We start from the raw sequence: 27,985 nt of genomic DNA, 5'->3' as shown, positions 1-27,985 counted from the left end.
GGGTAATAAATAAGATATCATGAGTACTAATATGTGTTGTGGTGCAATAGTAAAATTGTTTCACCTTTAATCAGAAATTTCGGATGGAAGCGCTACCTTCGAATGAGTCCTGCAGTGATTATAGTTTGGTCGATCTTTTGCTTTTTTTGGTTCAACTTCAGAAATACATAGCCGTAATAGTGACTAATTTCTCTCGCCTATTGATCTAATGATTCAGTGTTATGTTGGCTTTGTAAAACGACGTCCTCAATTTATCTAGCTGTTTTAGCAATTTTTTGAAATAGTTTTTCTAAATATGTTAAAAATTTGCGTAAAGAAAAGCTTTATGTCATTGTAGTTTTTCGTCGATTTAGTTGAAAGGTATAATTAATTTCAAAATAAATTTATAGCTCATGTTATCTTAGTCACATGAGACTGAGAGGTGACTAAATTAGACCCAAATTCATGACTCCAATAATTATATCTATTATTTCTACACACATTTGATAAAAAAAAGTTAAACATTATTAAAAATGAATTCTGCCACATTAAAAAATAAAAAAATTCACGTCCCAAAACGCATTAAAAAACCCAAATTATGTCTTTTGTTTTTGTTCAAAAAATTTTCGTCCAAAATTTTGGGATACTTACACGTTTCGCTTGGCCGGGGCTAGCTCGTAAAGCAAATCAAGAGCCTGTTTGAATTGGTAAACTAATTCTTAAGTCATTTTTAACTATAAGAATATTTGACAAATTTAAAAATAATTTAAAAATAAAAAATAAACTTTCTCTATTTTTTTGTTTTTAACTTATAAGTTATTTAAATTTAATTTTTTTAATTCTTTAACTTAACCTAATTTTTCAGTCAATTCAAACCGGCACAAAGTTACAAAAAGTGTAAAAATACTTGAGGGCATAGGCTTCTATTAGCCGCAATGGACCCAAGGTTTAAGGAGGGTTTATATTATAAAGTAGGTTTGCTGTTAGCCTCCTCCCTTGTTCAAGAGTGATTCAGTCTCATGAATATCTGCGCTTCTCTTGATCCATCATTTTGCTTCTCTACTATATCTGTTTCTTCATTACAACACTATTTTCTTCACAAAAAAGTTTGATGTCCAGTACTAAAACCCCTATTTCCGTAACCATCAATTTCAACCAATTCACTGATTTAGAAACAAACCCATATCAGAGTTCCCCTATTATGTGGAGAAACATAGTCAAACAGTTCTCTTCAAGAACCCAACAAAAGCTTCTTCTTACCTCAAAGAATCCTACTTACAGCTTTCTTGGTTTTGGCCAAGAGTCTGTTTTTAAGGATAAAACAAAATTAAGATCCTTTATCCCAGTTTCTTGTTCAAATAGTGGATTTCTTGAAATGGGGTTTCAAAATCTTGGCGAATATTCTCCTGGGGATGAGTTTTTGAGCAGACCTTTATTGTGTGCTATGAAAAGTCAAGTGAGTAACAATGATTTTTGTCGAAAGAGCTATGCTAGTGTAGCTGAGGCTGTTGCAGTATCTTCCACTGATGCGGAGGAAGATGTGTCTGAAGTTCAAGAATTGTTAACAGAATTGAAGAAAGAAGAGAAAAAACAGTTTACTTTTAGGCGGAGGAAGCAAAGGATGTTAAGTAGTGGTATTGACCACAGGAAGTATCCAGCGCTTAAGAGGCGGCAAGTCAAGGTAGAGACACAGGCATGGGAACAAGCTGCAAAGGAGTACAGGGAGCTTTTGTTTGATATGTGTGAGCAGAAATTAGCACCCAATTTGCCATATGTGAAGTCATTGTTTTTGGGATGGTTTGAGCCTTTACGCGATAAGATAGCTCAAGAGCAGGAATTATGTAGTCAACGGAAGATTAAAGCAGCTTATTCAAAGTTTTTTCACCAGTTACCTGCAGATAAGATGGCGGTTATCACTATGCATAAGTTGATGGGATTGTTGATGACAGGGGGTGAACATGGTAGTGCAAGAGTGGTACAAGCTGCGCTTACTATTGGTGAGGCAATTGAGCAGGAGGTTGGTTATCCTGGAATTTCTGTGTGTGATCTAGAGAACACTATTTTTTGCATCATGCTTGCTGCATTATGAACTTTCTCTTTAAGTTTTTCTTCTGTGTTATTCAGCTCCTCTTCTTTAGTGTTGTGATGAAGCAGTAGAGTGTCTGGGAGAATATCACTTTCACTTTTGTGAAGTCTGTACAGATAAATGGTGAACAAGCTGTGTGTCAGCATATTAAGACGGTGTAAATACTTTGGAGTTTAGTGGACCAAATGTACAACACTTAAAACTATCGATAGTGGACATTGGACACTGATAGTCATGTAGAACTGAAAAAGCTAGAAGTGTAGAAGTGAAGGAAGCACTACTGCGCTGGGAAATCTTGATTGACACTTTAAGCGTTTAATACTTTAATTAGTTGTCCATGAAAACAGCCAAGTTGCAGTTGACAACAAATGCTTGCCCAATGGAATCATTGGACATTTAACCTAATTCCATGCAACTAGTGTTTTTAATTATGATATAGGGAAGAAAGAAAAAGTCAGTGCTACCAGTTTGAATATTACGATCTAGAAATTGCCTTGTTGACACTATCAATGTAGTTCTAGGTAAAAATAAAATGTGAAACTTCACCTGCTTTAATTTGTCTAGATGTAATCCAGAAGTTTCAAGTATATGAGAGCATATTTATTGAAACAAATATGATTACCTTGGCAAGATATTGCTGATGTTTGTGATTGCTGATTGTTTTTAAATTCCATCTTTACTATGGAACTATAGACTATTTACTTTTGTCAGTTTTATGAGAGAAAACTGATGAAGTTTAGGGGTATAAATTGGAAAGGAGATGTAAAGGAAATAAAACTATGAAGAACAAGGTGGTGGAAGGAGGAGCAATGTTCATTGATTAACGCAAAGTTCACAGCTTTTGCACTAGATTCTGAAGTTGAATATTAGAAAATGAACTGCAAGTTGAGGAAACAAACACTGGTCATATACTCATAATAAGTGCACTACATTGTCTACTTTAGCCTCGCAATTTGCACAAGATGTTCAATTATTGCAGTGATGTAAGGGTAGTTTAACTAACTATGGCTTGATGGGTTTAACTGTACAAGTATGTGGTTGCTCTAGCTGACAAGAATATTAAAAAAATGACTTTTGTGTTGGATTTAATTTAGCTGATAAATGAAACTGTACTGTCAACATCTTATATGTTACACAAGATAGTTTCCAAGCATATTGGAATTGAGTGTATTCGGTGTTATGTCGGCTAACCCGTGACAGACCTTATTTTGGTTTACCCTGTGTCAAGTTTCAAGAAATGGTGGAGATATGTTTGAAAAGCACAGAGACTTCCATTTGATAGTACCTGGAGCTGATCATGCACTTCCTCATGCACCAGGTTAGAATACACAAGTTTTTAGAGAAAACAAAGAAGCATAAAGCCGAGAAACATACGAAAATGGAAGAAGGAGAACATGTCACTCTAGAACAAGAGAAACTACACAAGAAAGTCACTGGTCTAATGAAAAAACAGAAATTACATGCAGTGAACCAGATAGTGAGAAGTCAAGACGATTCAAAGCCCTGGGGCCAAGATGCTAAAGCAAAGGTTGGGCTTACCCTCGTTGATGTTGAAACTTCAAAAAATTTCTATGTATGATTTGTTCAACTTTGACAGTACTTCTTCTTCAACCAGGTTGGAAGCCGTTTAATTGAGTTCCTTCTACAGACGGCTTATATACAGTCTCCTGCTGATCAGATAGCAGTTGATCCACCTGACATTCGACCTGCCTTTATACACAGTGTTAGAACTGTAGCCAAAGAAACAAAGTACTTGTTCATTTCCTTTACGTCAATTTTTTTTAAAAATCAATTGTCACTACCAATTGATGATATTTTTTAAAAAGAAACAATTGATGATAATTGTGGGATTATTCCCTCACAGGAGTGCGAGCAGAAGATATGGTATTATCCAATGTGATGAACTGGTTTTCAAAGGACTTGAAAGAACTGTAAGTGATTTTTTGCCTGTTTGGGAGATATATGACTTGTATAAAAACTTCTTTTGTTGATCAGCTAGCCTTGTTTTATTGAGCTACCAGATATGAGAACTATCCTCAGTGATTTGTTTACTTTTTTCCTACAAGCAGGCCAGACACATGGTGATACCTTACATGCCAATGTTGGTGCCTCCTGTGAAGTGGACAGGGTATAGTAATTTTTTGTCTATTCATCTATTTGTTTTGCCATTCCCTTTCCTGTTCGTTTCACTTATGCTATATATATATAAATATACTGTATATATTTATGTATCTATATCTTGTTTTTCCTTACAAGAAAATGTGTCTATATCTTGTTTTTCTGTCTTCAGTTATGACAAGGGTGGACACCTCTATCTGCCTTCGTATGTGATGCGGACACATGGAGCAAGACAACAACGTGAAGCAGTAAAGAGAGCCTCGCGGAATCAGTTGCGACCTGTTTTTGAGGTTCATTTGCTAGTGATTTATTCAATCTTAAATCTTGAGATCACATGTTTCCTTTATTTGCTCACCTCATGAAACCTGAGTCTTGTGTTCTTTTTAATTGTATATAGGCTCTTGATACTCTGGGATGTACCAAATGGAGGATAAACAAAAGGGTACTTTCTGTTGTTGATAGAATATGGTCTGGTGGTGGTCGTCTGGCTGATTTGGTGGACCGTGATGATGTTAGTTGCTCTATACTTTAACTATTTTATTGAGATTCAAAAGCTACTTTCTTCTTCATTGTTAAGTAAATGAATTTCATAAGCTGTGTAAAATGGTTTATGTGGAACTGCGCGATCACTGTAGTGTTTCGATTGTTTGCAGGCCCCTTTACCAGAAGAACCAGATACAGAAGATGAGGCAGTACGCACGCAGTGGAAGTGGAAAGTAAAATCTGTCAAGAAAGAGAACAGAGAAAGGCACTCACAACGATGTGACATCGAGCTGAAACTTGCTGTAGGTTCCAGTTGCTTCTCTCTTTTATGTTTTACTGAACTTCCAATAACATCTGGAAACATATATAGAAAATCTTATTTGGGCACAGTTGCAATCGCAGCTCATATATTTCTGTATCTGTTAGATTTTATTCCTGAGGTTTGCTTCTCCATGATTGAACAGGTAGCACATAGAATGAAAGATGAAGAAGGTTTCTTCTACCCGCACAACGTTGATTTCCGAGGTCGTGCATACCCCATGCATCCACATTTAAATCATCTAGGTTCTGATATCTGTCGGGGTGTCCTGGAGTTTGCAGCAGGTCGTCCTCTTGGAGAGTCAGGATTGCGCTGGTTGAAGATACACCTTGCAAATTTATTTGCTGGTGGTGTGGATAAATTATCTCTTGATGGTAGAATAGCTTTTACTGAAAATCACTTGGATGATATATTTGATTCTGCTGACAAACCGCTCGAAGGAAAGCGCTGGTGGTTGAATGCAGAGGATCCCTTTCAGTGCCTGGCTGTATGCATTAATCTTAGTGAAGCTGTCAGAAGCTCATCCCCAGAGACGGTTGTTTCTCATATTCCTGTTCACCAGGCAAGTTTCACTATTACTGGGCCCTACACATTTAATTTGTCTGTTGATGTTTTGGATTGAAATAAACCTTAGATTCCTTGAGTAAAAAATTCAACACTATTACACAAGAGCAAGTCAAATTGTATAATGTGTTTTTCGTTCTAATGTAAGGAAGTATCCTAAAATAATGCAGAATCTACGCTAGAACTTCTAGGAACCCTACAAAGAATAGACTAGGGATGCCTTTGAAGCTCTATCTTTGCTTCGGATAACCCTTTGTACATATTACTTCCTTAATGCTATGTTGATAATGTATTGCCAACAACAACATACCCAGTGTAATCCCACAGGTAGGGACTGGGGAGGTTAAGATGTACGCAAACCTTATCCCTACCTTTGTTGAGTGGAGAGGCTGTTTCCGATAGACCCAATGTATTGCCATTTCTCAAAGAAGAGCAAAAAAATTGTTGATGTTTGACTCACATTGAAAGTATAGTTGCACCATTATTTATAAGCCATTACTAGGTGTTATGAAAAGCATGTCTAGAAGGCAGCCTTATGTGGAAATCATTGATATATTTGGATTTTATTAGTTCAGTTTTGACGTGATTTGCAATGGTTTAAGAAAGGCTTTATATATACCTTCCTTGCCAATTGATGGGGCATGTATTTCAAACAGTTTCTTGGGGTTTGAATTCCATAACAAACTACATATTTTAACAAGCTGGCCGATTTTGTTAGTTGCTTCCAGACTAATGAAAAAGTTCAAACAAAAGGATTCTCTTTTTGGTCTTTTCTCAGAGTCATTGAATATAGGTTGGTGAAAAATTCATTTCACGTAGATAACAGGAGTTGGGCTAGAACTCAGTTGCACCTGACACCTATTCATGTCTCAAACTAACTATTGTTCGAGAAATGTTACTTGATATAATTTTCAACTCATGAGACCATTTGCTGCCTGAGTACATCGTCTTTTTTGATTGAATTTCTCTGTAATATTTTGAGTTTGTGTAAAATTTATCTCATAAAACTTTTGTATTTTTCTGTTGTAATTTTCAGGATGGTTCCTGCAATGGTTTACAACATTATGCTGCCCTTGGAAGAGATAAGGTAATGAAAAGCATGACGTTAAACATTAGTGTTTGATTACAATGAATCTGATATGCATCCCCCCTTTCCCACCCAATTGACATGTTTTAACTTTACTTGAATTAATATTAAAGCCTAGCCCACCACCATTTTCTTCTTCTATCTTCCTCGCTACTTCCCCCTTTGGGATTCAGAATCCTATGTGGTTCAGTAACATGGACGACTAACATTTGTCAATAGTAAAACAAATGCACGTTTAGAGTGTCTCCATCAGTTAACACCATTTCCTTTCTTTCTTATCTCATCAATCAAGCATAAAGAGTTCATTTTTCTTCTCTGTGTGAGATAAGCCAAACGAATTATTTATTACTTCTATTTTTGTTATCTATAATAATCTCTGGCATCTACTTAATCAACTCTTCTATTGACATTCATCGTTTCAGTTGGGAGCTTCTGCGGTCAATTTGGTTGCTGGAGAAAAGCCTGCTGATGTTTACTCTGGCATAGCAGCTAGGTGAGTTTTTTTTAATCCTTTTTCCTGTTAATGGACTAAGAGGCCTTGAGGTGCTGCTGTTCTCTCTCTTGACCTCTACTTGCATGTGGAGCAAATAATTTCCCATGTTTAAGCAACTATAGTACCAACACTTGGTCATTAGCATTTGACGAACCACTGGCCAGCTTCGGACTATAACATTAGGAGTGGATGCAGGTCTACCTTTCCTGCCATAACGAAGCTTTCGGTAGTTTCTACTGTTCACGCTTGGAGAATGAACTGTATTGGAATAGAAAGAACATTGTGAAGCAAATAATTTCCCATGGTTAAGCAACTATTGTACCAACACTTGGTCATTAGCATTTGACGAACCACTGGCCAGCTTCAGACTAGAACATTAGGAGTGGATGCAGGTCTACCTTTCCTACCATAACGAAGCTTTCAGTAGTTTCTACTGTTCACGCTTGGAGAATGAACTGTATTGGAATAGAAAGAACATTGTGTCAATGTCAATGGTAATTTAGGCTATGATCTTTGAAGGAGGATAAAAGAGTGTCACACTTTAAATTAAACAATGAACCCATAGGCCACAGACACACCCAACATGACATGATTTGGCTTCAAAATTTGCTGCTGTGCTGCATCTAATTGTATAAAGACAAAATCTGGAGTCCTTAACTGAACTTTCTGGAATAATGAATCATTAAATTAATTATGGAGTTCTCGACCTATCATCTGTGAGCTCCGGGAAATGTCACGAAATTTTCAGAGATTCCATGTTGTGCTCATATGAAAACCTTAAAGAAGATGAAAAAAGATTGTTTATAATGTGCACGAGAAAATTGATTGATATCGAAGTTTTGGAGGAGGCCATAATGCATACTTTATGGGATCTTTATCATTGCTGGATTAGAACTAGTTTTTGAAGATTTTTTGTTCTCTTTGGGGTCATCACAGGTTCAAATGCTTATAGGTTGAGATTTTTCCCTTAACTGTCAAAAGAAGCATTGACTTGGAATATTTTTCATGTTTAACAATTCTGGATAATTAAGTTTAAACCTTTGGAAGTTAGTATTGAGGAATAAGGCGCAGTGAACAATATTTTGATGTTGTTATTTTTCAGAGTCCTTGATATTATGAAAAGAGATGCACAGAGAGATCCTGCAGAATTTCCAGACGCTGTTCGTGCAAGAGTTTTAGTTAAACAGGTATCATGCTGATCACCTTGTTAAGGCCACAGTTGTTTCATTACGAGCAGCATACTCCCTTTTTCTGAACTGGTTGGTAGTTTGAGATAAATGGTTAGACAGATAAGAGTATTGTTGCTTTTGATATTCATGAGCTTCATGTATCGCAGTTGCTTGATGATAAGGCAACTAAATCAATCAGGATCGGTTTATGGCTTGTCATACAGGTTGACAGGAAGTTGGTGAAGCAGACAGTGATGACATCAGTCTACGGGGTCACTTACATTGGGGCTCGTGATCAAATAAAGAGGAGGTTAAAGGAGCGTGCTGCAATTGCTGATGATTCTGAGCTATTTGGTGCTGCTTGCTATGCCGCAAAAGTAAGGGCAAGATGGAGTACTATATGTTGATAATTTTTTCGATAGGTGTTCTATATGTTGATGTATTGAAACATGATAAATGGGTTTTATTATAATTTATACTCCTCTGGTAGCTGCTTCTGGGCTTAACTGTCATCAGTTTGAGAATCAACTCTTCAATTGCTTAAAACCAAAGAACAGAACTGCTAAGCTTCTGGTGGCAGCTGTATCTGGTTTCTGCTTTCTTGGAAGTGACTGTCAATTTGTGTGTTCACACCCATAATTAGCCCACTCGTCACATATTTTGTTTACTTTCTCTAAACGTAATCGATGTATTGTATCACATGAAGTTCTATAAGATGACATCACCAATGTGGTGATGCTTATAGAGTGCTCACGAACTTGGGCAATAAATAAAATCCTATTACGTCATATAGTGAAGTTCTTATCTTGGTCAATAATCAGCACCTTTTGACACATTGATTCGCCCATTCCATCATATGTAGTTAAGTTCTTATCTTGGCCAATGACCAGCACCTTTTGACGTATTGATTAGGTCACATTAACTGCATTAGGGGAGATGTTTGAAGCTGCACGCAGTATCATGACTTGGCTTGGAGAATGTGCTAAGGTATGCCTTATTTCTTGCTTTATCTCCATTGAAGTGTGTTGCAAGTTCAATCCCTCTCTCTTTAGGTCAAATGGGCAGCTAAATGTTGCTACACTATGGTGTCAACTACCTGACTGGCTAACTCTTGCACAAGCTCTTAGTGTGTAATAACTCTTCAGTGGTCATCTTATAGTTGATATTAGTCAAAATTGTTTGTGTAAATTTGCTCGACCCTGTTTTTCTTCTTCCGTTCCTAGTGATGTTAAAGCTATCAATGTGGACATTTTATGTTTGTGATTATATGTTCCTGTTGTTATTGACACATGATGGTAAAGATTTTAATTGGCTGAAGGGTTTTTTCCCCTGGTAGAATGAATCGTTGAGGAAAAGATTGGTATACAAGTGGTAGAACCTACTTTTTCCACAAAATGCACCTTATCATCATTACAAACCGGGATCTTGTGGGTACTCCAAAAGTCCAAAGACGAGACTAAAAAAACAAGAGATTGTCCAAAGATTCAATACTGTCCACCATAATTATCTCACTACTCGACAATACATAATAGGTGATTCACATCCTCCCTTGACTATTTGCACATGTAGCAGCAATTATCCACTTCAATTTTTTCACCGTGTAAATGCACCTTAGTCCTTAGTTGCCAGGCACGTGAAGAAGCATACCTTGCTCGGAGCTATTGGGATTCAAATAGTGAGGTGCGGAGCTGTTGCATCTTCTCTTTGCTAGAAGCCTGTACTAAAAATATCTCACCGAGAAAGCTCCACTTCCCTGCGCACTCCACATCCAAGCATTCTTTTTCTACGGTGTAATATTATGTTTGTACAGCAGCTCCAGTGTTCTCTAAAATTCTTGCATCTCCCAGTTTTGCAAATTGTTCTTCCTGACACCGAAATCCCACACATTTTCGTTGGGGATGGATATTAATTAGAGTGTGATAGCTTATTTGAATCCGCTCTTCATAAAAAGAAATACTTACTTGAATTTCATAGATGAGACTAGTCCTATCAACTATTTTGGGTAGGATAGCCCTTCATAAGCATATATGTTTTGATTAATTACTTTGAGCCTTCAGAAGCCATGCACACCTAATCTTTGCCTTAATGCACCAGCTATTACACTAGAAGGGATGTCTGTGTAATTTTGTTAAACTTGAGGGTACAAGAAATTCTTTCTTATCTGTTGTTTCTTGTGTTTCCTACTTTTTGTTTTTGTGAGTGCTGGTTGGAGGGGAGGGGGGGAGGAGCGCCAGGTCAATCCTGGTCGATTCTTGTCCTGAGATTTCTCTATTCTACCATGAGTCCTTTTAAGGTCGGTCAAGGATTTTCCATCTGAAGACGGTTTGAAAAAAATAAAAATAAAATAATTTCCATATGAAGCAGGCTTATCAGATTATACTAGAACTGTGTTTATTTTTGTCAAAAAAAGAAAGAAAGAAAGAAAGAACTATGTTTATTCAATGATTTAAAAAAAAATTGAGATTGGATATTTTGTACAAATATTTGATTAGGTGATAAAAGTGCTAAGAATTTGTTCTGCTCTAGTTTATCTTCATTGACCTCTAAGTTTCAACAGATGATTGCTTCTGAAAATGAACCAGTCAGATGGATAACTCCTCTTGGACTTCCCGTTGTTCAGCCTTACCGCAAAATTGGAAGACATTTTGTGAGTGTTACTATGTTATTCATTTTTGGTCTCCATGCTATTATAAACTACTCGAGTCATTAAATCTCTATTTGGCAAATCTTGTTGCAGATTAAGACTTCTCTCCAAATATTGACTTTGCAACAGGAAACAGAAAAGGTATTTTTCTTTCTTTGCTCTCATGCTTTATGTTATCTAATATTCTGTTCTTCTATATCAACGTGGTGGGAACTAATGGGGATACAAATGAATGCTTATTTTTCACTTTCATTTACATATTCTTCTTCAAATGTTTCTTATTTGAGATTCAACTTGGTAAACTTCCAGAAGAAAATTGTTTATATTTCTATGCCCTTGGCAGGTAATGGTCAAGAGGCAAAGGACAGCTTTTCCGCCAAATTTCATTCACTCCCTTGATGGTTCACATATGATGATGACTGCAGTTGCATGCAGAAGGGCAGGCTTAAATTTTGCAGGTTTGTTAGTTCTCTTTTTTGCCCCACTTAGCGCGGGTTTGTGGAAAGAACACAATTGAACATTTTCTGCTACAGGTGTTCATGACTCGTATTGGACGCACGCATGCGATGTTGATAAGTTGAACAGGATATTGAGAGAAAAGTTTGTAGAGCTTTATGAAACACCAATTCTTGAGAAAGTAAGTATCAGCATTATCGGGAAAGTAGAAAATATCATATTATCAATTTCAGTGTTTCTTATTACTTAAGAATCCACACTCCCACCTTTTAAACAAGAATGAAAGAAGGCATTAAAACGTTTTAGAAAAATTAGTATTGTCTGTCTTCCTTTGACCATTGGAAGAAATAATCTGTATAGAAAATGATTGCAGCTCTTCTTTATTATCAAACAGAGCTGATGATATTGAACGAGAATGACTAATTTATTCATTTAAAAAATATTCCAAATATTTCTTTGCTTCTCTCTTTTTCCTTCCGAAATAGTTGCAAGAATGAGAACCTGTCCCGTTGATCAAAGGACTGAAATCATTCACTAAAATTAGTGTAGCACGTTTGATGCTTCAAAATCTGGAAAATGTTACTTCATTGTCCTCTCTTATTTGTTTCTTTCCATCTTTTCGCAGTTGTTGGAGAGCTTCCAAGTTTCCTATCCTACACTGTCATTCCCCCCTTTGCCTGAACGTGGGGACTTTGATTTGGGAGATGTCATAGAATCTCCCTATTTCTTCAATTGATTAAGTTCACGTGTAGCCTCACACCACTTGAAGTACTAAAATGGACAGTGCTTTCTTGTGTTTCAAATGCCATAATGGGAAGACGATGAAAAGTTTGTGCTTACTACATAGGATCCAGTGAGATGCAGATTTTTCTGTATATATAAACATGATTAACGTCTTACATCCTGGATGCAATGATTCTTTTCTTGTTCGTTTAGCCTGCGCTCTCTAGTGCAGCTGGGGCAGAAATTTCAAGTCGAAGCCTGTATGCGATGAGAATTCAGATTCCCCGACCTGTTTCTAACAGATTATGGAGGATATGTGATTGTGCCTCGTATTTTAGACATGTTCCAAGAAAGCTTGTCAAGAAATACGGACGATCATTCTGGGGTCCGATTTCTACTGCCGAAGCCTTGAGGTGCAAGGATACAAATGATCTCCAGGTTTTGCAGGCTGTTCTCCTTTCTACAGAGGATAAATTCTTTGTATTTTCAAATTGTAAATAGTAAAGGTTTGTGCTATAACCACCATTATGAGAGAGTGAAACTTACAAGCTTTGAGGCATGTTTTTGAGATTAAAAGATGTATGGTAGTTGAGACAATATTGTCACAAGATGTTCTGGTGGTGAATCTTCTGTATCAACAAAATCTGTTTATAGCTTCTGTATATATGCTAACAATATCTCTTTTATCTAAGAGTTTTCTTGATCAATCTTGTAATGTGATTCAGTGCCAGTGAGAGTTCATTAACAATCAAGAACAACTCCCTTTCTTTACAGTAGTCTTTAGGAAATTTCTTGAACAAGTGTTTAGGTGCTTCAAAGCAGTAAACTCCGACAGAGGAGCAACTATTGTTTTGAAAAATCATCATTTTTTTGCATAGACATTTTTAGTTCTGACAGAGAAGTTGTGTTTGGATATGTACTTTATTTGAATTTTTTTTTGAAGTTATGTGACTAGAAAGCCCCAAAGATTCAAAAATTGATGAGTCAGCTTTTTTGAAGTTAATGTTCAAAATTTGAAAATATTACGGCTAAACCCTAGCTTAATTTAGGCAATAAAAAAAAGTACCTAAATGTGAATCATGACGAGACTTACATATAATTGCAAGCAAATGGTGGTTTATGGCTATGCTTTTTCTTTTCTTGGCATTAATCATTGGGTATATGAGATTCATTAGTTCGATTAATTCAGATTACCTAATTATTGGTTAGAGTTAAGGGTCTATATTCAAGCTACATTGGTGTATTTTTTTTAATATATATTTTCAAGACGAAAATCTAAAACACTTTGTTAAAAATGGAGAAATTTCAAGCATTCCACCACATCCTCGACGGTGTAATCTACAAATGCTTACTTGTTCATTTCCTGCAGGCATTGTACTTGCACAAGCTTATAAAGCTGGAAGTTTCTCTATTGTTCTATGAATACGACCAATTACTCCCATCCCTGACCCACCCTGCGACCCAATCAAAAGAAAAAATTGAAAAAAATATTGGAATGCATTATTGAAACTAGGAATGAAATTAAAAAATGTTTCACGAGCTGAGTTAATGGTAGAGGAAAATGGAGAATACTAAGAAAGACCCCATTAAACAGTGGGGATGTAGCAGTTTTTGAGGTATAATGTGCCATTACATTCAGTATTTTTGATACGAAACATAGAGATATTAGATGTTGAACCTATAATTTCAAAGGTATATATTATGAATTCAGTGGTAAAAACTTTTAAGATGGACAATTCTTGAATCGACTTCTGCCGTATTAAACTCCAAGTATGAAGACAAAAGAGAATAAAACTAACATAAAGTGGGAAGACTAGTGGGCTCAAAACAATCACTAGATATAACTAGTGTTTGGACACAAATTTTGAAAATTTATCTTCAAATATTCTCAAGTTCAGACCAGTTTTTGAGAGAAATTTCACTTTCATTCATAAAACTTTTTAAAAAAATTCAAATAAAATGCATGTTCAAATACAACTTTAAAACTTCAAAATCTCAAGTTTCAACTTCAAAATCTAAGGCGAAATTGGATAATATGACTTAGTGAGTGAGGCAATTTATTAGTTAGTTGGATATTGAAGATATATTGTTGAAGTCCATTTATATTTTGGGAGTTGTTGTACATTGTTGCTGTTGGTGGTGGGGAAATTAAAGCAAATTGAAAGCTGGAAATTGTGTACCTCTAAAAAGGGCATGTGAAAGCACATGGTGAAAGGTATGCTATCACTTTCATTGTTTTCATTTGCACATGCTGATGTGAGATAATACAGATAACTTCCTCACTCCAACTTGTTTCCTCCTAAATTATTTACTTGTCCACACTCGTTTATTATAATTTAAAGTTCAATTATTTTTATTCGCTTATTTTGTATTTTTATTTGAATTTTATCTATATATATTATTGAAGTTCAATCATTCTTTTCCTGACTTCATCTATATATTTTTGTCCGAAGTTGACCTGCATAGCTAAAGTTTAAGCAAAAATGACTGAACTCTAATCATTTTTGTCTGAATTTCAAACTGAAGTGCATGAAATTAGGACATTGTTTCTAAGTTTGATTTTATTAAGTCTAATAAATATCGAATCTCTAAAATACATGTGAAAAAATTGGATATAAGATATATTGAAAAATCAAAATAGGATACCTTGCATGTACGGGTGGCTTAGTTAATGTAGCAGGTGCCATGTGTTATAACCCCTGCCAACAGTCGAGCTCGACATACAGGATTTGTCTAATGAGATTTATATTTTTTGTGTGGATTGCAAGCTATTGAAGAATTTACCTAATACGCACCCAAAATATGAGTCTGAGTTTCTGGACTAAAAAAAAACGACTACCTCACCCAAAAAAATTCCATATTTTGAGGGGAGAAAATATCGAAATTGACGTAAAAGTCCTGTGTTGATGATGAATTCACCGGATGGTATTTAAACAAACCCGTTTTGATATATAAAAAATATTCAAAAAATGAAGTCCAAAAAAATATATGGTTATTCATTGTTATTTGTTAAGCCCCACATCTGTGGGATGAGGAAAAGTTGGACTTCTGAACTTAGGCAATCTCTCCTTGTAAGTTAATTCTTGGGATTTTCATTCTAATAAATGATTTATCGAGTTTCAAAAATATTTTTTTTAGATGCATAAGCTTTTTAAAAATGATGTAGCAAAAACAATTTTTTCAAATGGTATTTCTAGTTTATTGTCACCCTCCTACCTATCCAACCCCACCCTTTGACCATCCTGCTCCCGAACCCTCAAACCCCAACTCATTCAACTCCCAAGGTCCCACCCTTGACCATCGTATTCTCGCCACCTTTGAACCCTCATTCGCTACTCTATAGTATTTTGCTAGATTACATATAAATATTGTTGGAGTAATATTTCTTACTTACCTACCAAACACCACAAACCAACAACAACAAAAAAAAAAAATTACTTTTCAAAAAAACATTTCTTTAACACACCCTAAAGCGGTGTTTTTCACCTATTAAACCCGAAATGTAGCAGTTTTGTGTTTTCTCTCTCTTTTAATCTTCTCCTTTTCGTCTTGCATCACTACTTGGAGAAACATTTTAGCTTTCAACTTTTTCTTTTCCTATTTATCCCAAATAAATGAAGAACAGAGCCATGTGCCCTGTAATGTTGAAAAAAACAATTATGAATTAATGACCCTCTCCCACAAATTCTTCTTGCTTGAAAACAAGAATTGAATGATCAAATTGGGAAATATCTTTCACAAACTATATTATAGACACTCTTTTCAATTTTTATTACATTTAATTCTTTTTAATTTGTTTCTCATATTTCTATAATTGGAAATTAATTAAACAATTACCATTAGTGGCATAACCTATGGGGGCCACTTCATGCAAAAGCGCAACCTTATTAAGAGGATAGAAAAAATACAAAAAGGACTAGTGAGCTCTTCCATCTTCTTTAAATTGTTGATAATGAGGACTATTTCGGTACCTAATGTATATACTTGTGGATTATATCATGTACTATTCTCACTTTTCTTTTTAGTTCATTTAAAAAATAATGTTATTTTTTTATAAATAAAAATAATTTAATTTTTTAAAAAATAAATTAAACCAATCAAAAAGAGTCAAAAATATCATTGAATTATGTGAGATTGAACAAAATGCTCTCAGCTAATAGTTTAGTCTAAAAATGTCTTTGCAATCAATAGTTTTTGGACCAAACTATTAACGACAAAGACATTTTTAGATCAAATTATTAACTATTAACAGGTAGATATTTTTGTTCAATTTCGCGGGGATACTGTTGGAGTGTGAGAATAGCAAGTGCTAGGCTAAAGAGCTTAACCACTTGAGAAGATCCCTCTCTATAAATAGAAGTCGATTCTTTCAAAGCTCTACACAATTCACTTCCTCTCTTAGCTCTTTCAAAATATTCAATTTGCTTCAAACAAAATTACTACAATGGCTGGGAAAATGAGCATTGTCTTGTTTGTTCTTTTGGTGGTTTTTCTGACCCAAAATCAGGTGAGCCCAAATGTTTTGTGCATCTCTAGTGTTTTCGACTCGAATTATATATATACGTATTCATAGTGAAAATATATTAAATAATGTGTGGTCAGGTTTCAAGGGCAAACATTATGCTTGATGAGCAGCAGCAACAACAGAGAAATAACCAACTGGTAAGATCCATTTTGTTTTTACTACATTGTGATTTATGTACTTTCTTAGCTAATTAATTTAATTTCCTTGGCTAAACTATATTTTAAATGTGGTGTTTGCAGTATGGTGTTAGTCAGGGAAGCCTCCATCCTCAAGGTATAGACACTCACTTCAACATTACATATGCTAACTTACTAATTTTAAGTTTAACTTCATCATATCACTAAGGGATTGCTTGGTAGGGTACATAAGAATAGTGGTGAATATGGTGTATTAGTAATGCTTATATTAGTTACGTTGAGATTATTGAATAGTGTACAATTTTTGTCAATGGAACTTCTTCACTAAAGGTAGCTCCGCCCCTGACCAAACGTGTTGTGTTGTTTACAGATTGTCTACCAAAATGCACGTATCGGTGCTCAAAGACATCACATAAGAAGCCGTGTATGTTTTTCTGCCAGAAATGTTGTGCAAAGTGTCTGTGTGTTCCTGCTGGTACCTATGGCAATAAGCAAAGTTGCCCTTGCTACAATAACTGGAAGACCCAGGGAGGTGGCCCAAAGTGCCCATGATCATCCATATTGTATTGTGTAACTGCAGACACCCAACTTCTGTCAAATCTAGTAGTATTAATTAACTAATCAACACTTGGTTCAAGTGTCGTATTAGCTAGTAAATGATCAAATTATTAGGGCCCAATCATATAGAAGAAGATTGTGCTAGCCAAAAGTACTATAGCATGGCTATAATTATGCAGCCTTTTATGTTATTTTATTATGATTATATTTTAAGTGATATTTATTGATGTACCTTCTTCTGTACAAGTATTAACATGTATTTTGAAGTCATTTAATCCAAGGCCAATTTTGTGTTGTTTTTTTTTATACTAAAGCAATATCTCTCTCTTTCTCAAGACTAGTTTAGTAGTTTTTACAGCAACAAACTGAATTTTTTGATTCTTGAGTATCTTAATAACCGCCGCCGGCCACCTAAGTACCACCCCGCGGGCCACCCTCCCGAAATGTCCGATAAAAGTACATCACTCTTGAGTATCCATAACTTTAACGTTTCTGGGATACCCATAACTTGTGACGCCTTTTCAGCTTTGATTTGGGGTTATTGGAAGGTAAGTATGGCTTTTGGTAGAATGAAAGATTATGATTTTGTTACCTGCAGTATGATCCTTCATATTATGGTTCGAAAAGATGCCATTTTGTTAGCTTTAGCTGTGTATAATGTGATGCTGAAGTTGAACTCGCAGCCGAATAGTTAGCATTTTGATTGATGGTTTGTGTAAGAGTGGCAACTGGCAAGACTAATGATGCTTTTAGACTGTCTGATGAAATGAGTGAGAGGAGGGGGAGTGTTACAAGTAGTTTGTAAGCTAAAGTATGATCGATGAAGCACAGGCAATTCTCAAGTGTTTGAAAAGTCGATAGAGAATATTATTGTTCCCGGTGTTGTATTGAACACAACTATGATTTGGGATGTATCTGCAGCAGTCAGGCTGAAAAGATAAAATTCTGCTGGATTATTTTCTCCCGAAGGTGTCAGCTTTGAGGTAATGGCTCTCAAATGTTAAAGTTCATGCCTTCGGAAGAGTACACTCTCTCACTCTTGATCAAACATTTTGGATTAAACAGGAATCTCTCTCTTGATCAAACATTTTGGATTAAACAGGTGTTCCACTTTAATCGGCCTTATGCAACGGAAATCTTGATTAATCGACTAGTGGTTGCCGAATACTGGTTATACAAAAATAAAATCCACTTGAATCATGCTACACAAAATCACTTATGCGCTTTTTGGAGCGGGCACAGAGCATTGCATTTACAAGACATCTTCTCATTATCTCTATCCTTTCAATCTATATACAATTCAAATCCAGGAAGGTGTCAGGTTCTTGGTGTACTCAACAGAAGGTACAAGAGTTGGAGAAGGGGATCGTAATCCAGCTCTTGTACCTTCCCGTTTTCTACATCTTTTCTTCTCTTCAAACAACAATCTCTTCATGCAATTATACTGCCTACAATATCAAGATTGACGTTTCAGCCAAGCATAAAACATCACAGATGTGGAACCCTCTGCTGTTCTCCCTCAGACATCCCTGTCAAAGATTTTTGCAAGATGAGATATCGAACCAAGCTGTAAATGCTATTTAATTACATGATCCATCAGCAGGCTGTAAGTCGAGCTACCCCATCCCACAGTTATGTGTCAAACAATCGAAATCTCATCCATTCAATAACCAAGACGATCATTCAGTGAGGTGCGTCCATCACCTGATTGCCCTGGTAAAAGTTTCACAAAGACGATCAAAATTGTCAAAAAAAAAAAACTTGAATATCTATTAGTAAGCAACTAAGCTAGGCATAAACCAAAGAAGTGGCTTACCTTCAGGAGGAACCCAAGAATCATAGTCCTTCTCACTCTTCAGAAATGATGGTCTATCTGGACCAAGAACCTTCTTCTTCTTCTGCTTTTTCTTTTCCTTCCTGGTTTGACTTTCATGTGATACATCCTGTCCGCTATATTCCACTTCATCACCAGTACTATGGTATCTTTGAGAATGTTTCAACAGCAGAGCCACTGCATCTTCTGCTTGCATATCTGCTCCAGCGGATTGTTGAGAAACTTCGATTTCAGTGGCATCAGATTTCTCAACTTGCTTGCGCTTCCTTATTATTAGACCAGGAGCTGCACTTTCAATTCCATAATCGGCAGTCAACGGTGTAACATCTGGTTTTACCAAAACTTTATTCCTGTCTTTGTAGTCAACAAATTGATCATTTTCTTGAAGTTCTGTCTGTTGTTCAATAACTGTCTCTTGTTTTTTCTTTTCCTCTACAGCACCAAGCCATTGGGGCTTACTAGCAATGTACACAACATTTTTACCATCAGCTGCATCAGCCACAATCTCCTTCTTTGTTTCTTGACTGGATGTAGAGTTCGCATCAATATTATCCTGTTTCTCCATTAAGACCTTAGGTTCTGCTCTGTCTTTTTTGTTCTTCTCGGGTGGAGGCTGCTGATTGGCAGCAGTTGCGACAATTTTGGTCATATTGGTCTTTGGTTCTTGTACTTCAAGCTCCCTCTTTTTAGCAGCCTCACCAGTAGGATCAGCAATCTTAAGCAAGTAAAGTACCCTGTCCAACTCTGTTTGGAGAGTAGAGAGTTCCTTGTGAAGCTTTTTCTCCTTCTCAAGAGCTGGCATCAGAACAAAAAAGTAGAAGCCTCAACAAGATGCACATGCTAAATTATGTCAAACATCTATCTCAATAAAGGAGTTTGAATACAATTTATGGAATACCCATTCTTCCAATGTCAGAAATGATCCATTGCTTAATTGAATGCTCATACACATAAATATTTAAGTGTTACTGGTGTGGAAGATTCAGCTACACCGTTCAGCAGATTTGCATGTTGTTAACTGAAAAAACTACGCACTGCATGTCTCTTAGATAAATGCTCAATCACTCTTATAAACTGACATCCTTATCTGTATGTTTGTTGAAAAATAAAAAACTTAACAATATAATAGTATCAATCATTAGATATGCTCCAATTATGAACTGAAGAGACAAAGTAAAAGACTAGTGCATGATAAGATGCCACAAGATACTCCACAAGCTGTCAGATTTAACTGAAATCTCAAATTTATAATATCATAAAAAGAAACCCAAATGATACCTCGAAGGAGATAAGACATTAACATTCAAGACAACTTTGGAGTTTATTTGCTAAAAGAATCACACACCTAGCTGAGATGAAAGGCCAGACATGTAAGCATCTAGTTCATCTCCAGCTTCAACTGCACTTCCATGACCTGTACCATCCTTTTCATCAAGAAATAATCTTCTCTTGTCTTCCATTTCCCTGACAATGGCATCCTTCTTATCAAGAAGAGAATCAGCTGTCTCAATTGATTGATTTTCGCCAGTTTTTCTCTTTGAAGGCTTCTCTGTGCGATCATAGAACTCATCCTCCTCACTGTGGTAAGAAATTCAAGTTCACCTTGTCAGTGTGCTAGGTCAACTCACTAATGACAATCCCAAGTATAGTACTACGTCCAACCTTATTTAGATCATTCCAAGTAACACATACTGCATAAAGCATCTACCACACAATGAAATTTGTTGAAATTATCGAAGATCTGAAAGTTATGTACTAACCACAGGTTGTCAATGGGCTAGCTCCACTCACTAAATCAAAATCACGTCAATCCCAAGTGTAGGCGTTTGGCCATGAAATTCTTTTACAACTCCGGAAAACAGGTTTGGGCAAAAAATTTCGTTTTCGGGAATTTGAAAAACACCAAAAAACTGTTTTCACTTTTTTCACTCCAACTTGCTCACAAAATTCAAAAACAACTTCAAATTGTGTTCATGGCCAAACACAACTTTTTTTCAAATACTCAAAATTTTCATGGCCAAACGTTAATAAATCTAACCTTACTAAGATCATTTCAAGAATCTTGTACTGCATAAAGCATCAACCAAACAATGAAGTTTGTTGAAACAATTGAAGATCTGCAAATTACATACTAACCTCGAAAACTCTTCTTCTTCAGGCTCCTTTTTCTTTCCACGGGATGTCCTTCCAGTGCGTGCACCAAGACTTTCACGTATACTCTCATTTAAAGTTTCTTCCAAGTTTTCAAGCTCTTCCACTATCTGTTAAATTTTTCAACACATGAATTAAAGGAAGTGGCCAGGCTACCCTTAGAAATTGCTAAAACATTTTGTGTACTGGAGTATTATTAGACCTTATAAGAAAGGAGTTAAATGAACATGTGATATTCAACGCCAAAGAGAACATAAGATTATCTTCATTGAGTATTAAGGACACAAAAAGAAAAAGCAGAAGAGCTATCAACCTGTGATATCCTCTGTTCATTACGAGCAATTTGAGTTTGCTGTCCCTGTGTCAATCCACCTTGAGAAATATCCTTAGCCCGAATAGCATCTATCTCTTTTTTCATATGAGCAATCTAAAATCAAAAGGAGTACAATAAGAAACGCATACATTTGCAAAGGAGTACCTATCCTCAAGCGATCCTTCGGGTTAACAGTAACATAGAGAAATTAAGTAAACTGCTACCTTTTCAAGTCTTTTCACAACTTTTTCACGTGTTTTTTCCTGCTTCTCTGTAAGTTGTCCCTTGTAAGTTTGCCAAGTTATTTCGTCAACTTCATCCTAGCATCAAAATCAATTAGGATAGCACTCTATCAGGATTCCATCACATGCTACAAGAATTTAAAAAATTGAATGAATAATCACAGGAAAGAATGACTGCAATGAGACACATAAACTGACCTCGTTCTCCTCGATAGCATCATCACGCATTCCCCATGAGATCCCATCTGCACGAGATGCTTCCAGTTTTGCACGGAGAAGTGATGCTTCCATGTCATACATCTCTTCCCGGATCTTCGCTTGTCTTACCCTCTTCAGGCTAACTTCCTACAACATAAAAACAAACTGATCCATTTGAAACTACTTTATTCTAATAAAAGTGCTCTGTTTGTTTAATTTTGCCCTTCAATTTGTTAAATATGTGTCATCTGTTCTGTTAATCAATTCCAAAAGGTTTTTGACGAATAATGCTATATTGCATTGGCAAGACAAGCACGAGTAACTGTATAAAATGTTTTAAGGAAATAAAAAGAACTCTATTTTTTTACTTTTAAATTAGAACAATTATCCGATCAAGGGCATTAAATAGCTTGTATCCACAAAACATCTGGTGTGACATAGAAATGAATAAATAGGAGTTAATATCATTCCAATTGTCATTACAAAAGTAATTAGTATTTCTGGAATTGCAATAGCACAACTGTCATACCGGCGGCATCAGGTCGGTTGGTCCTTGAAATATGTATAATCGTGACGATCTGTAGAAAGTGAAGAACATTACAAAAATGCCAAAACATTACAACACCACTAGTAAGAAAACTTGTTTATTCCAATCAAGATGATAAAGCAGAGAAAATACCTTTAAGAGTAACCATGCCTATATAGAGAACATGAAAAACCAATACAAGGAGAAGAGTAGAAAATTCTACTGAATACTGGTTTCACAAATAAAAGAAGACAAGATCTAAGTTCTAAGGAAGATTGCATATGGATTTGACAATGACTTTTTACTGGATTCGACGAGGATGTACAACAGAGATAGGTAGAGAATGTATAGGAGACAATGTAATTTAGCGATAGTTGTATCATCCATCTAGAAATAAGTTCGTTGGAAATCATCTACGGCTGGGATGCCTAACTGTGACATCCTTCTACTTCATACCTAGCTAAAATAATTCAAATCATGCAGAAGGAAATATTCAGAGGGGCCTGTTTTCTGGCACCCAAGGCAAAATATACTTCTTTTTTTATCAAGTAAATGTATTTTCATACATAAACATGGCCAAACTGATCGTATACAAGTGGTATACCAAAAGGTAAGGAACCTACAACTATGATTCTCCACAAACCCCACCCAATCATCTATACACCAAAAGAAAATAAGGGAGCGGAGACTACTCCTCAACTGAGAGACATTGAACTCTGCCCCTTTTAAAGCCCTCCTGTTTCTCTCTCAAACTATCCACATTAACACAAGTGGAATCACGTTCCAAGACCCTCCTTCTCTCACTTCCAACTGAACATCAATTCTTTCGCAGTTTTTGTCATAGTCCACAAGGAGTGCCAAACCACTTAAACATATCCCACTATAATCTCATGGTAGGTCGCAATGTAGAAGAAGATAATCTACATGCTTGCCCGCCTCCTTACACATGTAACACCAACTGACGCATACAACTTTCTGCTTTCTAAGATTTTCCGTTGTCAAAATCAACCCTGTAGTGGCTAGCCAAGTGAAAAAACACACCTTTCTTGGCACACTTGGAACACATATTGCGTTACATGGAAATGCAACTTCCTCCCTAACCAATAGTTTTTCATAAAAAGACTTTAGAAAGAACATTCCATTATTTCCCGAGCCCCATTCACAAATATACTTGCAGGTAGGATGTGTACACACACATAACAGTTTTTTTTATAACTGTGGTGATTCGCCCAACTTGCGCGCGTTTCAACTAATACCACGGGATATCTGCGACCTCCCACTAGCAACAGGGACCGGGTAACTTTGTCCACCAAAGCTAAGATAAATGGAAAAAAATCACCTAGTGTTTTTACTTACATACACATATAATAGTCTCTTAGATGCAGTGGTAACATGGTGAATTGGTGATTGGCATTGTGCCAATAGATCAAAGGGCCACCTAATGCAAGGCTCTTCCATCAAGAATCTATGCTAAAACACTTTTTTATAATGAAGGATCTATGTTAAAACATAGAATTTAACATAGACATGTCATGTCATGAATCTTATAGACAAAGGAGTTCACACCCTTATAAAAAAAAAATATTACAACAGATTCCTCATTCACGACCCATTACAGATAAATTAGGCAGAAGCTTAGGCAACTATCAGCTGGAGACACCACATAACGGAAACATAGTGTTCCAGTCGTGAAGATGTTTGTTTTTTAAAAGGTAAACAATTTTATAAATGATGGGGAAAATTGCAGTCTTGAAGATGTATATGTTGCATACCTCCCCTGTAAGTATAACAACTAAGTCATAACCCACTAGCTTGTACCACCTATATAGATATTTTGCTACCATTGTGCTCTTTTCTTAGCTACATGCACATTGAATCTGAGATATTGTAGGTCTTTTGAAACAATCCTCCTCCATGCAATTTTTGGTCTACCTCGTAGACTCCCAATCAAAAGGTCTACCTTGTACACTCCGAATCAAAAGGTCTACCCTGTACCCCCTTCATCAGAAAAAAAAAAGATCTACCTTGTATCCTCTTCATTAAAAAAGGGTCTACCTTGTATCCTCTTCATTAAAAAAAAAGGTCGACCTTGTACCCCTTTAACACCATCAATTATCATACAGTTGCACCTATTGAACAAATCTACATAAGACATGGTCAAACCATCTAGGATGAACTTCTTCATTTTATCCTCAGTGTATGCATTTTGCGTCTCCTTCCAAGCATGATCATTTTTAATCTTGTGCAATTTTGTATGATTGCACCACCAACATAACCTCTGTACTTCTAGGACACTCTTCTTGTGAAAATATGCATCCTAAAGGCCCAACATTCATCGTTTTATTACATTGTTGGTCTTAAAATCTTTTCATACAACTTGCCTTCTCATTCTGAATGATGAAAGGGCTCTCAGTGGAACTACGGGATCAGAATGAGGCAACCACCAATTATGATTGTAGTCTAATCTAGGATCTCAAATATACATGAGTTTTACTCCAATCCTATCAGATAGATAAAACAACAACATAGAGTGCCATTTTTCTTTTTCAGAGAGTCAACAAACTGGAGTTAATAACTTACTGTCCAAATCGAAGAACATCACCAACATGGAGCTCCACAAAGACTCTCTTCTTCACCTAATAGTTTGCAAATGAGCAAGCCATTAATATATATGTTCTTTACTGATTTGAAAAATGAAATCACACCATAACAAATGACAAGGTGGAAATAAGAATCTTGACAGTAACATGTAAGTGCTGAAAGAAAAATAACAGAGTAGTTATCAATTATGGGCAAGTTGTTTACACAACGTTCTCCCTGCTTTCATTTAATTTATCACACTTGATAGGGGCACGTGATGAACAAAAGAGGAGTTGGAAAAGCTTTCTAAGAGACTAAAAACTATAACTGCAGAGGATAGAGCGGACAACTATATAAAGGAATGAAGCGTAAGCTGAAGGCATGCAATTGATTATTTAAACCTCTCCATCTGTTATAAATTCTGAGTTAACTGGAGTAATGAAGCGTAAGCTGAAGGCATGCAATTGATTATTTAAACCTCTTCATCTGTTATATATTCTGAGTTAACTGGAGTAACGGATAGGTATAAAATGATATGTTAAAGTACCTCTTTTTTATTAATAAATGTCCCGTGTGTACTACCAAGGTCATAAACATAAGCATCGCCGTTTCCCTTGAACTGCAAAACTGCAAAGAGATGGTGGTTACATATTCAATGCCAATCAAATCTTTTTTCAAAAAACTAAACAAATACTCACAAATGAATTGTGTTCATTATACCAAGAATATCCATATAGCACAACACCACAACAATATAAGGAAACAAAAGGCTGGTAGAGCAAAGTTAGTCCCATATATACCACTAGTAGAAGCAAAGAAGCATTACCAGCATGAAAGCGAGAGATGGTCGGGTGTTCAAGGATAAAATCGCAAAGATCAACACGCCCAAACATGTACGCCCCCTTCTTGTGCCTGGATAACAGTAAAAGGTGATAAGATTCCGTTAAAATAAAATAAAATCCCAGCAACTGATACAAAAAAATGAAGCCTTGCAGAATTTCAGAGACAATGCAAATGGGCCGCCCTCTCCACACGAGAGGCACCAACAGTAAGAGAGCTACAGAAACCCATACAGAATGTTATAACTAGAAAAATTAAACTTGTAGAAGTTCATTTGTAGGTAACTGCAAAATAAGATAGCACTTGATTAGAAACCTCATTAACACTTACAAGTAGTTTCTAGCAATATGATAGACAATTTCATACCAATAAACTAAACACTAGGCAATTGCACCAATAAATACTCAAAAAAAAAAAAACTTAATGTGTTAATCAAGGACCATAGTTATTTGGTTTTAGTCAATATATTCCTAGAACTTCTAACTGGATGACACAATAAATTTCTGCTTTTTCAATTCATTTGATTGTGTACCAAAAATGAAACTTAAAGACCAGCACAACAGAAGAATAAGCTTATGAGGAACCAAACATCAATTGCATTGAAGTTTGCTGAAACATACACATCAAAGTTATCAATGATGGAGCCATCTTTAAGCACTTCAAGGTAAAACTGATGACACGGGCGCCCACTCCATGTTGGAATCGTGTACGGAACCGAAGCAGCCGATCGTTGGTCTTGCTTCTTGTCTTCATTGATGTCTTTACTTTGGGACACGGAGCTCGAGTTGGAGTCATCTTCAGCATTAGCACTTTCATCAGGTTCTGCACCGCTTTGAGAAATGACCGGTTTTGACTGTGACTTCTCTTGATCGAATTGCGATGAATCCGAGTCCGACTTGCTTAGAAATTTTGGAGGTGGAGGTTTCATTGAGCTCAAGCTGCAGCCTTCTTGAGCATTGGCACTTTCATTGGATTCTTCACCGCTTTGAGAAATCACCGGTTGTGATTGAGACTTCTCTTGATCGAATTGTTTCGATGAATCCGAGTCCGACTTGCTTAGAAATTTTGGAGGTGGGGGTTTCATTGAGCACAAGCTGGAGTCATCTTGAGCATTGACACTTTCATTAGATTCTTCACCGCTTTGAGAAATAACCGGTTGTGATTGAGACGTCTCTTGATCGAATTGTTTCGACGAATCCGAGTCCGACTTGCTTATAAATTTTGGAGGTGGGGGTTTCATTGAAGTCCGAGTAGAGTTTGAGGTCGAAACTTCGTCTGAGTTGGAAGGATGAGGTTTCTGGGTCGAAACCGCGATGTTAGGGTTCCGAGGCGGCGGCGGGTTCATGTCAGTCGTCATTCTAAGACGGGAGAGTGAACTGAGTCGCAAGGAGGAAGGTTGGAGAATCGAAGATGGGAGGGAACAGCGAGGGGTGGAGAAATCGGACCCAAATCTTGAAGCCCTCCGGATCCTGGTCTAAAGCATCCCAAAGGAGAGAACCGCAACCCTTTTTGACGTGGCACTCCATTAAGAAAGGGCTTGTTTTATCAAATTAATTTTATTAATTATATTTTGGAAAAAAAAAAACTCTAATAATCTTTGCATGCATCTCATTTGTAAGTTCTATGATGTTCAGGCCTCAATTATTTTGCATTAATCATAATTTGAATAATAACTATTTGTATTTCAAATATTAAGTTATTTAATTTTTAGTTAAAGAATTTTATAATAATTAAGATTTCAACCATTACTCTTGTTTTGTTTTGTTTTTTCTTTTACAAATACTTTATGGCTTATGTACTCACAATTTACCATTCATGCATATATCGTCCTCAATTACAATAATTGTAAGGCAAAATCATCGGTTGCCTCCTAAAGTTGGCATCAATTTTCACTTAGATATTCCAACTAAGTTTTGTTCATTTTAGACACCTCATGTCATGTCACACTGTGTCATTTTGA

The 27,985-nt window shown here is 36.2% G+C and overlaps 3 protein-coding genes across 3 annotated transcripts; 2 read left to right on the top strand and 1 right to left on the bottom strand.

Annotated features, from left to right (window-relative positions):
- The first annotated feature begins 912 nt into the window (after positions 1 to 912).
- On the top strand, positions 913 to 12,812 carry LOC129872436 (DNA-directed RNA polymerase 2B, chloroplastic/mitochondrial). The gene is made up of 19 exons (XM_055947426.1): positions 913 to 1,996; positions 3,384 to 3,593; positions 3,681 to 3,814; positions 3,930 to 3,996; positions 4,135 to 4,193; positions 4,356 to 4,473; positions 4,581 to 4,694; positions 4,837 to 4,972; positions 5,135 to 5,547; positions 6,586 to 6,636; positions 7,059 to 7,129; positions 8,232 to 8,316; positions 8,523 to 8,675; positions 9,211 to 9,285; positions 10,856 to 10,945; positions 11,036 to 11,083; positions 11,286 to 11,400; positions 11,476 to 11,579; positions 12,024 to 12,812. The coding sequence occupies exons 1-19, from the start codon at positions 1,091 to 1,093 to the stop codon at positions 12,132 to 12,134; spliced, it is 3,060 nt and encodes a 1,019-aa protein (XP_055803401.1). The 5' UTR covers positions 913 to 1,090; the 3' UTR covers positions 12,135 to 12,812.
- Positions 12,813 to 16,480: 3,668 nt separating this feature from the next.
- Positions 16,481 to 17,652, top strand: LOC129873368 (protein GAST1). The gene is made up of 4 exons (XM_055948452.1): positions 16,481 to 16,628; positions 16,724 to 16,783; positions 16,886 to 16,919; positions 17,154 to 17,652. The coding sequence occupies exons 1-4, from the start codon at positions 16,566 to 16,568 to the stop codon at positions 17,333 to 17,335; spliced, it is 339 nt and encodes a 112-aa protein (XP_055804427.1). The 5' UTR covers positions 16,481 to 16,565; the 3' UTR covers positions 17,336 to 17,652.
- An 800-nt stretch (positions 17,653 to 18,452) lies between these two features.
- Positions 18,453 to 27,513, bottom strand: LOC129872370 (uncharacterized). Its single transcript, XM_055947354.1, has 12 exons — positions 26,646 to 27,513; positions 26,012 to 26,097; positions 25,733 to 25,812; positions 25,186 to 25,241; positions 22,609 to 22,657; positions 22,080 to 22,226; positions 21,864 to 21,959; positions 21,640 to 21,753; positions 21,312 to 21,436; positions 20,521 to 20,753; positions 19,158 to 19,970; positions 18,453 to 19,054 (listed from the first exon to the last, which is right to left on the bottom strand). The coding sequence occupies exons 1-12, from the start codon at positions 27,380 to 27,382 to the stop codon at positions 19,005 to 19,007; spliced, it is 2,586 nt and encodes an 861-aa protein (XP_055803329.1). The 5' UTR covers positions 27,383 to 27,513; the 3' UTR covers positions 18,453 to 19,004.
- Positions 27,514 to 27,985: the final 472 nt, after the last annotated feature.

The sequence above is a fragment of the Solanum dulcamara genome, chromosome 11 (assembly GCF_947179165.1).
Source record: "Solanum dulcamara chromosome 11, daSolDulc1.2, whole genome shotgun sequence".
Lineage (NCBI taxonomy): Eukaryota > Viridiplantae > Streptophyta > Magnoliopsida > Solanales > Solanaceae > Solanum > Solanum dulcamara.
This window is presented reverse-complemented; position numbering and strand designations above follow the sequence as displayed.